The 13,253-nt window shown below is 40.4% G+C and overlaps 1 protein-coding gene across 3 annotated transcripts in view; it reads left to right on the top strand.

Annotated features, from left to right (window-relative positions):
• The window catches only part of PELI1 (pellino E3 ubiquitin protein ligase 1), a 56,062-nt gene that overhangs the window by 32,760 nt on the left and 10,049 nt on the right, over window positions 1-13,253 (top strand). For all 3 annotated transcript variants that reach the window (XM_024208410.2, XM_026653211.2, XM_024208411.2), the window contains exons 2-3: window positions 9,420-9,564; window positions 10,561-10,690. In XM_024208410.2, coding sequence (XP_024064178.1) covers window positions 9,494-9,564; window positions 10,561-10,690 — 201 coding nt within the window. In that variant the 5' untranslated portion in view covers window positions 9,420-9,493. The remainder of the gene's footprint in view (window positions 1-9,419; window positions 9,565-10,560; window positions 10,691-13,253) is intronic.

Below are 13,253 nucleotides of genomic sequence, written 5' to 3'. Positions count from 1 at the left end.
CAAAGGGATGAGAGTTAAGGACAGTATCAGCCTCAAGTGTAAAGCAGAATATAACTTTAAAGCCAAATGCAATCTAAAACTCACAGAAACTAAAATTCAGCATGTATATGGGAATGAGTTTTTTTTTTTTCATTTGGAGGAAAAGAGAAAAGCATTGAAAATAAACTATAGGCCTAATAAATGCATACACCAGAGGACAATATTTATGTACTTTTTGAGCCCCATAATTACTTAAGTAAAGACAATGGTGATATCAGTTTAAGATTTCTGGAAAAAAATGAGCGGGGAAAAAATATAATGTATTGAAGCTTAATATACGCTATTGCTTTTATACCATCCCCAATGGACATTGTGCTTTACAGACATTGTTTCTGCCTCAAAGAGCTTTGTAGTCTAGGGGCCTGATTCTTCTGTCACTTACACCAGTGTAGATCAGGAGTAACGTTATTGACTTTCACGATCAGGTTCGTGATATAAAACAAACTATCATCTTCATGAAGCAAAGCATCAGATGAAAAGATAAGTCTGTCAAAAACTGGATTTTTTTTTTAAATGAATGCATGGTATCATAGATGACGTTGTGCCTTCTACAATAAATGTATGCTGACAATCTCAGTGGCATGATCCAGTCCTTTCGTGTGTGTATAATAGGAAGTTATACTACACACACCCTCCCTCCTCTCCAACCCACTCATTGGATCCAGCAAATTGACAGGAAAAGCCCATCAGTCTATCAGGAAGGCAGGTAGTCTGCAGGGAATGACATTTTTCATCTCACTAGGCCTGCTTACTACTTTCTCTGCCTCTCTTCCTCCTAGATTTCACATTAAAAATGTCTTTCTGCTGAAAAAAGGCCCGTGGTAGCACAGGGAAAAAACACATTTGGAATCTTAATCCAGGTACTTAGGCGGGAGAGAAATAGCCCGTCGTTTTTAAATACAGAAAACAGGACTGTTGCTTCAGTGATTAGGGGTGAGGACATGAGGGCAAACACTATATTGGATTCCTTCATAAGAATTACTGGGAAAATGTGGAGTCCCGATCCTACAAACTTTGTGCACACAAGTAGTCATGTTAGTCAGTGGGACTTTCCATGAATTTAAAGTTAAGCACGTGTGTAAGTGTTTTGTTTGCAAAATTGGGGCCTGATTGTGGGGTTTTTTAGTCATGCAACCACATCACTGAACATGGAATTCCCTTTATATTAGAAGACCCTTTGTATTTTGGGACTGAGTAATTTTGTTTACTAAAAAGTAATATATTAACTTGAGCAAGATTGTGGTCTCATTTATTTTACACTAGTGAAACTCCATTGATTTCTGTGTAATTGTCACCATTGTGACAGAACAGAATCAGACTGGTAAGTGTGTAATTCACCAGTTCAGTTTCAATTTAACTGGGTTTGCTGCTTGTAAATGAACCAGGATACCCAAACTGATTGACTGGCCTGTTGTCCTGTTCTAAGTGAATGAGAGGAATGGAATATGTAAGGGCTGCATGGTTTCCAGATACAGAATTAACATTATACAGAATTTATGGTGCTTGTCAATTGCAAGGTCTGTGGTGCTTTGTTTCATCTTTTTAGTGGGTAGAAATAAAGATTTAGAGCTTGTAGGTAGAACGTGAAGAGGAAAATATTGCAATGCTGAGTGACATCAGTTAAAATATTCTGCTTTTGCTTCTGAATCAGCATATTTTTATTTTATTTTTTAAAGAAACCTCTGTCAATGAATATATTGAGTGTGGTGGCTTTTTAATCACAGCATTTTAGAAAAGCCTAGTCTGGCATGAACTACGGTTGCTAACAGCCCATAATGCTAGCTCTGTGTTTAGAAAATGATGGTAATTTACTACAAAGAGACTTTTATTCTAGTATTTTTAGCTCACAGCAGAGTATTTAATGAATCTCTGCTTGGGCTCATTGAACTCGCCATTTTTTCCCCGCACGTTAACCATTAAGATGCTGCCGGTTTAATTTGCATTTCGGAAAGCTGAGTTTTGAGTTGGTAGTTCAGTAGACTTCATTAATTAACTCAAAGTGCTGTGCACCAATCAGTTCTCCCTCTGGTGTCAGAATAAACCAAAAAATCCCAGGCAGGATCTATAGACTTATAATAGCAGCCACAGGAAAGACTAATGTATACGTGGTCCCATTTGATCAGAAAATACTGAGATAATCATGTGGCTGAGAACTGGACATCAAAGTACAACTGGTAGAAAAACCTCAATACTTGGTTGTGCTTTTTCCCCAACAAACCTGAGTTTTCAAATAAAAGCTTTGTCAAATTTGGCAGACTTCAGCCAGCTCCCCTTCAAAGCATGAAAGCATTTGTTGTATCACTTACATTACAGCCAAATTCTGCTCTCAGTATAAACGTAGTCAGTGAAGATGTTGCAGGTTTCCATTGGTGTTTGCTTCTTGCATATATATTGCTTGCTCCCACAACATATGGTTTGATACAAGTGCGTTGGTCCTTATGTGGTTTGAAGTATTCCTAAGTGCATGCATTGTCTAATTAACAGAAGAGATGTGGAAATAACCTCTTCCCCTGTCCCTTAGATTATTGGTTATACTTAGGCTATGGGGACAAAGTGGGTGAGATAAGATTTTTATCAGAGTAACTTCTGAACACCAACAGAAGCGCGCTCGCTCTCTCTCACTCTCTCGCGCTCTCTCTCTCTCTCTCAGAGAAGTTGGTCTAATAAAAGCTACCTTGTAGCTGTATTGGTCCCAGGATACTACAGAGACAACAACATTGCATACGAAAATCTCACACTCTCTTCCTGTCACAGCAAAAGACAAACATTTCCATGATTGAGATGAAGATGTAAAGAAGAGGAGGGGGAGAGAACTCTTAGGAAAGGACCTCTTTCTTTTCTAGACTACGTTTAAAAATATTCCAGTTTTGAACTTGGTCTGTTTGACAGCTTTGGGGACATGAGGTCCACAAAATATATACAAAATCTTTCCACAATATACATACACCCTGGACAGCAGCAGTGAAAACTACCCAACCCTTCTGGCTCTTCGCTGCTCTGGAGGAACCAGTTCTAAGGGTGAAAGTATCCTCCATTCACCATGACTGTTCAGTAGTTAGGTTTCTCTGCTGAGACTGCCAATAAGGATGCAAATTAGTGTCCATTGTGATGGTATCTTTTGTGGTAGTAACAGCTGTCCTTTAAGAGCTGACTGAGATCACCAGCTCATTACATGTAAATCACCAAACAGCCATAGAATAATGGTTTTCAGCCACTGCGAGCCTAGCTAATACTTATGCATGAGTCACTTTGCTTATATGAAGAATCACATTGAGTTTAATAGAACTACTCGCATGCATAAGAGTATGCAAGATTTGGCCCCTTTGCTGTATCTGAAGCAATGATCTTGAGGTGAAGGACATGTACCCTGTTCCCAGTGCTCTGAGTTGTCAAGTCATCTTCCCTTCTGATCTTGCAAAAATGTAAATGAATAAGGCTTTTGTTTTGGAGTAAAAATTGTATTTGTTTGAGATCAAAGTTTCTGCAATTAGGAAGGAGCATGGCTGGTGAGGAAGACACTAAGAATTTTAAAGTAGCTTGATGTTTGTACAGTATCGAACACAATGGGGTTGAACCAGCCTTTAGGTACTACTGCATTATAAATGGTGAGCTTTCACATAAATCCTTCAACTCGTAGATTGGCTGGCCTAGTGGGTTCTGTCCTAAGACAGTGGATCTCCACCTTTTCAGACTACTGTACCCCCTTTCTCTTGCCTACCCCAAATTCCACCTCACTTTAAAACATCTTGCTAACAAAATCAGACATAAAGACAAGTGTCACACCCACACTATTACTGAAAAATTGCTCACTTTCACCGTATAATTGTAAAAACAATTGAAATATAAATATTGTACTTATATTTCACTGTATAGTACATAGAGCAGTATAAACAAGCCATTGTATGAAATTTTAGTTTGTACTGACTTTGCTAGTGCTTTTTTTATGATCTGTTGTAAAACTAGGCAAATATCTAGATCAGTTGTTGTACCCCCTGGAAAACCTCTGCTTACTTCAAGGGGTACACGTACCCCTGGTTGAAAACCACTGCCCTAAGAGCTGTGTATGGCATATGTCCTGACAATGCCTTCTTTTCAAAGGAGGAAACAGTAGGAGACTTTGAGAAGGGTGTTCAGCTAAGAAAGCTTCATAACATTCTCTTTCCAGTCTGATTAGTTGTTGGGAGTCTGAGAGGCTAGATCACCTCACAAGAACCTTTACAAGCTTAGAAAATAGAAAATCACTTTCAGTTCCTTATTGAACTGTTCTAGATGGTAAAACTGAAGTTTTCCTGACATGAAGAAATTACTGACAAGGTAATAGGGGGAGGAGATCTGATAACTACTGAGTTTTCAGCTGCCTGTGCTGAAGATCTTGACTATCATTGTGCCAAGATAATTGATCTTTTAGATGTGAGATTTCAAGGAGACTACTAAATTGTATTTCTATAATCTCTTACATTAACCTTGTTTGACTCTTAAAGACTTTCTTGTCGTCTTATGAAAGATTAAAAAGGCACATTATACTGATCATAGAAATGCAGGAAATCGAGAGACTGGATTTATCTAATAAGCCTTTTCTATCCTGCCAGATCAGAAAGGTTTCCTACAGTAAATCCTTAAGTACTTTGTCCAGTTCTAAATGATTCATGCAAATAAGCCTCCTCCACTTCCCTAGAAGACTCTGTATAATATTGAGTGTAATTTTCAATTTTGTGAAATTCCAGTAAGACTACTTAGAAATTTCATTGGAAGACTTTATTTAGACATGATTAAGGTTCTTGCGGTTCTTGGTGGGGAGTCCACAAAAGGTCAGGGTAAAGGATTTCTTTTTTAAGTCATAGATGATTTTAAGAAAACATGATTGTCTATAACACTAAAAACAAAGACAAACCCGACAAAGGCTTTATCTATACTTTTTCAGCCATTGGTGCAAACCCTCAGTGTAGAAATGACTTGCACTAGTGTGAATCGTGCTAGAGGACAGTAGGGGCTTAAACCAATATGGCTGAAATTCCAGTGTAGAGCATGCCCAGGTTTCATTGCAAACGTTGGGGAGAGGGGACATATTCAGAGCAGATATAAATGGTGGTGCATCATTTCAAAAAATTGGGTGTAATTACATGTCAAGGGGATAGTGTCACAAGAAATGCAACTAACAAGGGCAGTGAGAAGGTGCACGAGGCGGCTGAAGGCCTCCCCCTTGGCTTCCTTAGCATGTGTTATGTTACACCCGCTTACATTGACTTACCCATGTGTATGTCAACATGTATGCCACCTCTGAATTTGTCACTGCAGGCCTGAGTTTTGTAGGTACTTGACTTTGATTGGAGTTGTTGGTGTTCGGTACTTCTGAAAAACAGGCCTTCCGTGTGCAATTGACAAAAGTTTATAAGCTTGAACATAGCATAAAAAGCTGGAGAATTTTAGTTCAAAAACATTCATGCAAATTACTGCCTTCCCCTGGCAGTGGAGGAACAGTTGTTCCCATGATCACAATAATTGGATTTGTAATTCTTGAATTTTCCCCTGGGGGAATAAAATCTGAATATGGTTGTGTATCCACAAAATCAGTTTGGTTTGGATTCCTCTTAGCTTAACAAAAATGAACTATGGTGTGTTTTTAGATTTAGGTGTGAACAAAATCTTTTTGTACTGTGGTTTCCAAGTTAAAAGATAACTTTCTTTAGCAGTCTGAAGTGATGCATCAAAAGAGGCTGTTGAACTGGTGTTTAACAGGAAACATGGTCCACCATTTTGGTCAATGGTAGGAGTCTCTTTGGTCTCTGTTCCGTAGTGCTCTTCTCCAGAAAGAGGTTGCTTGGCCATCTGTTTAGGTAATTCTTTAAAGAGGTTTATTCGCCTCTCAATGTGCATGTGTAATTCCCATTACAGCTAGTGGGAGGCAGAGGGTCATACCTGACTTTGGGGCTGGCAGCTGCATTTTTCCAGGGCACTCCACAGAACAAATAATTTATGACCTGAAAAATAGCAAGGGGAGAACATTCCAGATCTCTTCGCACCAAAACCAAAACTGCTGTGTCTCAGATCTTTTCCCATATCCTCTGGTCCTGCCAGCATGAGGTAGCTTTAAGTATACTGCTCAGTACTCTTACAAGTAAGCAAGGCACAGTACCATTAAAATCTTATTTACCACCCCATTTTATTTACCCGTCCAATAATATTCCCTAATGGGCAGTACTGCAGATTCCATGGCAGTTAAATGACTGAGCAGCAAATGTCAAGATTTTAATGACTTCCAATGTACACTTCAGAAGAAAAAATGCAAAGTGCTGACTATGAAATGTGATCGCTAAGGCGAAAGTGGGAGTATGCAGAGAAGACTGAACTTTGATCTCTTCTGCAGCCTCTGTTCTTCCTATCTGCATTTTACAAATGGTTAGTCATTAAAGAGAAGACTAGAAATGTAGGGGTGTCGTTTTTTACTTTTAAAGGCGATGACTAGTTGCTTGTAACATGCTTTTGCCCAGACCAACATGGAGGTAAATCCATTTTATATTGAGCAATGCTTCAGTGTACTTGCACGGAGAAACACGAGAGAAAGCAAAACAGGAAATGCTGTTACTGCAGTTATGGCTAACAAAGATGATGGTGACAGGCTGTTGTCGTAAGCCCATGTGCTTCAAGGCACCCAATACAGGCCCAAAGCTACAGGCGCTGAGTGCTTAGGCTGTATCTTGCTAGTGAGCCCCATCATAGGGGAGATGTGGCCCCAAGGAGTCCTTGGTAGTTTGTGTCCAGTGGAACTGTGCTGCCAGGGTATAAGAGCAATCCCACTGGGGAGCAGAGCTGGTGTGTAGGCACAGTGTCTCTCCATGGTGTTGGCTCTTGCATTCCTGGACTCAGTTCACCCTGGGTGATGTGGGGGACTGGTGATCTGGCTCGTTGATGTGATGTTTATGTAAGTACCGTTCAGTGAGTAAGGGTTTCAGGACTGAGCCCTAAACTTGTAGGTTATTTTTAAAAAGAAATCTTCCTTTTAATCTTTTGATAATAACAAACACTCCCCACATGCCTGCCTGTATTAACTTTGATCATCAAACCAGCAGGCAAATTTTTTTCTGGATTTTGACTTCATTGCGTAGGAATTCCTAAGGAGTCGTGGCCAATAGACTCAAACCTGGGTGCCTAAAGTTAGCTTCTAAATCCATGCTTAGGCTCCTAAATAAAAGTGCCCTGATTTTCAAAAGGTGCTGCGCACCTGTAGCTCCTGTTGAAGCTAATGAGAGCTGCTGGTGGTGCAAATTACTTAAGCACTTAAATTTGAAATGTTTTGCCCTAAATTCTTTGGTCTCCATAATTGGAAGATTGACTCTTTCAGTATGTTACTAGATATGACCCTGTGTTACTGGGCTGTGTGCAGGCAAATATAAAATAATAGAAAATATTAAGGTAAGGTTATAAATCCATTATTTGTATAAATGGAGAAATGGACTGACTTTAATTTGACTTCTCACTCCCACCCCCAAAATAAATAAATAGATACTGGATACACTTCTCAATCCCAATTACCTGTAACATAATTTATGACCTGTAACATAACAGGTGACTTGTGGGACTAGGTTAATTGGGCTTAATATCAAGGGCATCTAAATATTTGCCAGTAAACTGTGAAGGGTACTCAGAGCTTTGTTTAGTTAAGACCCAATCCTGCATTGCTGAGCATCTCCTGTTAAGTGCTGAACACCTGTCTCCCATTCAGGGTTCATGGTGTTTTGCAAGAGAGACTAAATGGCTACTGTGAGTGTGTTCAAACAAGTCTTTAATTTAGCTGGATTTGTAGCTACTATGTAGGTTAGTTCTACTTCGGGTCATTTTTCCACCCTGTGTTTCAGATTAAATATTCTGTCATTTAAAATGTTTGCCTTCCTTAGTATTTTTTCAAGTGAAAGATTTAGGGTCTCACCTGGGTCAGCTTAAAGACAGTGTGATCTAGTGGTTGGAACATGGGACTGTGAACCAGAACACATGGGTTCTACACCCAGCTGTGCTGCTGACTTGCTGAATGGCTTTGTGCAAGTCATTTAATCCACTCTGCTGGAGTTTCCTCATCTGTTAAATGCAGATAATGGTTCCCTATCTCAGGAATGTGAGGATTGATTTAGGGTTTGTAAGGAGCTTTTAAACATGTGAAGTCCTTTGCAAGCATCAGGGATCCTATGTGCTACAGTAATACAAATACTTTAATCATTTATTTTATTTATTATTAACCCTACGTTGTTTTGTTGGGATGGGAAGATAAGAGGTTGTTACTTGCACAAACACCTACATCAAGTGGGTGAGTTATTGCATTGAGCTAGCAGAGGTTAGTGGATTGAGTTTAGCATGCAGAACTCTTGAGTTCAGATCCTTCTCTCACTCACTCTCTGTGGGGCAAGTCACTTAACCTGTCTATTTCCTTAGAAGTATGAGATCTGTACTACTGGAAATGATTCTTACTAACAGATGTGGGAGAATAATTCAGGGCATTTTCTGAAGTAACAGGCTGTTCGCTGTGTCTGCATTCATATCCCCTGTGTGTTCTGTCCAGAAGTAGCTCTAGTGAATAAGTTTACTGGAAAGGAAATTTGCAAAAACGACATATTTTAAGGTAATTTTAGAGAATCATGGTAAAACAGTTGTGAAATTTTAATCACAGGTATTTACACTGGAAGTCAGGTTCTAAGAATTAAACTCATCCAGTCTGAAGACAGAAGCAATACCATGTGACCTCTGTGTTCAATCAAAACTCACTGTAGTGTCAAATACTTACCCTTAACTGCTCACAAACAACAGCGCAAGAATTATTATTCAGCAAATAATTTTGACTCACAAATATATTTGATAAAACTTATGTGCTTCTGGACAATTAATGATCAGAAAATATGTTCTTTAAATATATTCTTCATTCTAGTCTTACTAGGCAACCTCCTGTCTTGAGGGTCTACCCCAAAGTATCACCAAGCATATCTAGTGCAGTTCTACACCACTTATGTTAAATAATCAGGAGGGGTAAATCCATTCTGCCATGGCAACATTAGACCCTATTGCCACACTTAAATTCGCCTTTTTATAGGCTATATTTTGGTGATTCCAGGAGTTACTTGAAGACAGTCTAACTGGAATTAGTGTGTGCACTCTTTTATATACTGTACATGGCAGAAGCAGTTATTCAAGACAAACTGAAACATGGGAAAACAGTGTATATGAAATGATTCCACTACTGCAGCAGGTCAGGCAGACCAAAAGATAGACACGTGGAACGGTATATGGTTATGTTGGATGTGCAGGCTCACTTAAGCCATTGTGTATAGCTGATTTGCAGACCGTAACTAATTTATTTGCCATCTTGCTAATTTGTTTTACCTTTTATTATTTTACAGGAAATAATGAAAAAAGTCTGCCAAGGCTCTTGATCAGAGAACTGGAATCTGAGAAGAAGTCACTAACTAAGCTCATGTTTTCTCCTGATCAAGAAAATCATCCATCTAAAACACCAGTAAAATATGGTGAACTGATTGTATTAGGGTAAGTGTCTTGGTTAGAAATGATGCATAGGAGCGAGGTCAAATGTTCGATTACTGCAGTGCTTCTGCAATGAAAAATGAGCCAATCACATGGGGCTTTGATAGGGCTTTGAACTGTTGTGTGGAAGGTCTGGGTTTGATTTCCAGCTCCATTCTCTCGCTTTCCAGGCCAGGCGAGCTATGTGGCATTTAAACCCCCAGCATACTAATGACCTCTTCAGAGATCCCAGTCTGTGGCTGGAAAGACAGGATCTTTGATAACATAGATGGAAATCCTCCTTTTTAAAGTCTTGTCTAGACTAGGATAAACAGGGTTTTATTAAAAGCACACTAGCTAACGTATTTTAGAATCCTAGTGCAGACTAGGCAAATTGTTAACGTGTTTTAACACCCTAATGTAGACAGGAGCAGCCCCCACAGATCACATTGATCAGCTAATGTGTTATAGTACAAACACACTTTATAAAAACATCTTTTCTTCTAGTCTAGGTAAGCCCTAAGTAGAGGAAAGGGGTGTTTGTTATTTATTTGAGATCTTCTCTGGAAAACATAGTCCTTTTGCAGTAAGTGTTTCTCATCGGAGCCTGCTTCTGTTTTACAAGCAAATTATTGAAGACAAAGCTACTTGTAACCATAAATCTTACACATGTAGCAGTTTAGGGCCTGCTCCTGCTCCCTTTGAAGTTGGTGTGAGCAGGATTGGGCCCTAAATGCACATGAATGGTTTTCTCCATCTGTTTTTCTGACTGCACCCTTTAATTCTGTGCACCCAGAGAGATGTCTGTATACCATAGTCATTTATTCTCAGGCTTATAGTTCTGTGCAGCTTTCCAGCTGCTTTTTTCATAATACATTAGTTACCGCAAAGACTGTTCACAGTGAAACTTGGTTTTTAGATCTACAATACAATAATTGTTTAGCAATCGGTCCAAATGAATTTAAATACCATTATTTATTTCTTCATATATTTTATCTTGCATAATGGCTTTTTCCACAGGTATAATGGCTCTCTGCCAAATGGAGATCGAGGAAGAAGGAAAAGTAGGTTTGCTTTATTTAAAAGACCCAAGGCAAATGGGGTGAAACCCAGCACTGTGCATATTGCCTGCACTCCTCAAGCAGCAAAGGTAAGTTTGACAGCTTGTTAGTTGTAGGCCAGATTCTACTCTGACACCAGTGTGAATCTACTGAGCTCAGTGTAATTACCCAGATGTTGGAAGCATCAGGCCCTGTGTGGGAAACAGTTGGGAGGTGTCTATCCCAGGTTTCACTTAATGAAAAAGAAACCATTTAACACAAACAAATCCAGTGCCCAGTCCTCACCACATAACACAAATAACTACTAAGAGTTAAGCTGGTCACATAAAACACTTTGTTTGGTTTTCCTCCAGAGCATGCTACCAAGGTGTAGTTCAGATTTCCTGTTTTCTCAGTCTACGTAACTAGAGCTAGGTCTGTGCTTCATGTGGAGCTGTGCTTGCCACACTCCCTCACTAGAGCACTCAGAGTACACTTGCTACTCAGTCCACTGGTGGTGGTGGTCGGCCACAGATGGGGCAAGGGGTGAAAGGAGCTGGGTTTCACAAAGTGTTGCAAGGGGCTTAAAATCAAGTGTCCGATTCTCCCTAGGAGGGAGAGAGGGGAAGGTTTTAAACCCAGGAACGAGCACTGATGAAGCTTAAAGCGTAAAGGTGATTCTGACTGGAGCTGATAACTACCATGTCTGGGCTCTGTGCACGCTTGCACTGGAACCAATCCTGCCAGATGCGGAATATTTTCAGTGAGCTGCCAAGTGCCCACAGCTCCCACTGAAATCTATGGGAACTGAGGATGCTCAGCAGTCTTGCAGGAAGTATTCGGCACGTTTCAGATTCAGGCCTATGACTAAACGCATTGCAGCCAATGCGGTCACACACTCATGTGTAAGGGCTATAGGATCTGACTCTGTTAATGTCTCTAAATGCTCTGACAATGGGGAGTACCAGTTCATGCACCTTTAGCTCAGGGAATTACATCAAATAGCTGAGTGCTTTTTTTAATTTGGGAGAAGTATAGAAGAGGGGTTTGGATCTGATGCTGTAATTCAGTTGATGTGCTCACAACTCCTATTCTGAGTTCACTATTTCTCCAGCCCCACAAGTACTTCATTCACAAGCAGACTATGAAGACTTGTTCAGTTATAGACAACTAGCCATTGTTTTGCAAGTCAAAAATGGCACAAACCTCCAAAAACCCCACAGCCCTGGCTGACAAACTGAAAGTTAATGTATTGTGCTAGATAGCTTGCATCCTGTGAGTAAATTTCCATTTTCTTGCTTTGCTAGCAGCACTTACTGCTTTTTTTGTCCAGGTAGCTTACTAATCACCCCATGATATCACAGTGACTAAAAGGGCTGTTAAAATAAAATTCACCTTCTTTTTTTTTATTTTTCCTTTGCTGTTGCAAAAGGTCAGGATGGGGAGGTTTTACTAGCATTGCATTTGTATTTTTAGCCTTTGCCATGCTTAATCATTCTTTGCATCTTTTGTGTCTAGGCCAAAGTGTGTCTAACACTAGCCATGACTAATGTGTCCGTCACATAACACGTTTCTTGTTGCAGTGTGGTGAAGGGACCAGTTGGGTCTGTTTCTGGATCAGTCCTGCATTATTTTTATTTTTTTTAACTCCAGTGTCTGAACAGGTTTAGCACTGCAGTGACACACCTTTAGCAGATTTGCACCTGTGAGTTTGTGCAGTCATCAAGCACAACAGAAGGCTGGCTATATTCCTAGACCTGAGCATAGTGTTTGTATCCTGCCCACCAATGAGGGCAGTGCGAAGCTGCAGCAGGAAATCCTGGAGGGGTTGGGACTCAGAAGGCACTGCCCCTTCTAGAGTTCTGTAGATGTGCAGGAGGCATGTACGCAGTGTGCCATGCTCTGTCGTGGATTGTTCCCCCAGGGCTGCTAGGAGGGAGCAGTCTTGCGATTCCCAGATTGCAGTGACTGTGACTGTCTGGAACTTGAGGGGTGTGGGGGTATGTGGTAAAGAGTGCTTTGAACCCTCACTCCCCACCCTCCATGCACCTACACAAGAGCCTGGCATAGCCTGGCCCTTAATGTTTGTTGTAAGCGACATAGCTTATTTGCTATCTCTACAGTAGAGCTCTGTAGTGCCTTTCTGACACTGGCCTCTATTGCAAGGTGTTGCAGAATTACTAATCTGCTGGGGGAGCACCTCCTTAGGGGGAGAGGATAGTATGTACTTTCTTCCACAGTTGGCTAACTCCACTGGATGAAGTGGAGGAGGAGGATCAGGGCTCCACCACTTGTAGCAGTGGTAACCAGGAGCATTCAGGGACTGCAACTGTCAGCAGCCATTGAGAGGAGGAATTAAACAGGGAAGGCTCCTTCCACACTTATGTCTGTACATATCCCTGTAAGGGGTGGCTTCACTCTGCCCCAGAGATATTGATGTTGGTGTCTTGCATAGCCATGTAGTGAGGAGAGCATTTACCTAATGCCTCATTTTGATTACAGTAACTCCTCGCTTAATGTTGTAGTTATGTGCCTGAAAAATGCGACTTTAAGCAAAACGATGTTAAGCGAATCCAATTTCCCCATAAGAATTAATGTAAATGTGGGGGGAGGGGTAGGTTCCAGGAAATTTTTTTCACCAAACAAAAGACTAATTTTATTTTTTTTTATATA

Source organism: Terrapene carolina, unplaced genomic scaffold, assembly GCF_002925995.2.
Source record: "Terrapene carolina triunguis isolate 2854851 unplaced genomic scaffold, T_m_triunguis-2.0 Scaffold132, whole genome shotgun sequence".
NCBI classification, from domain to species: Eukaryota; Metazoa; Chordata; order Testudines; family Emydidae; genus Terrapene; species Terrapene triunguis.
This window is presented reverse-complemented; position numbering and strand designations above follow the sequence as displayed.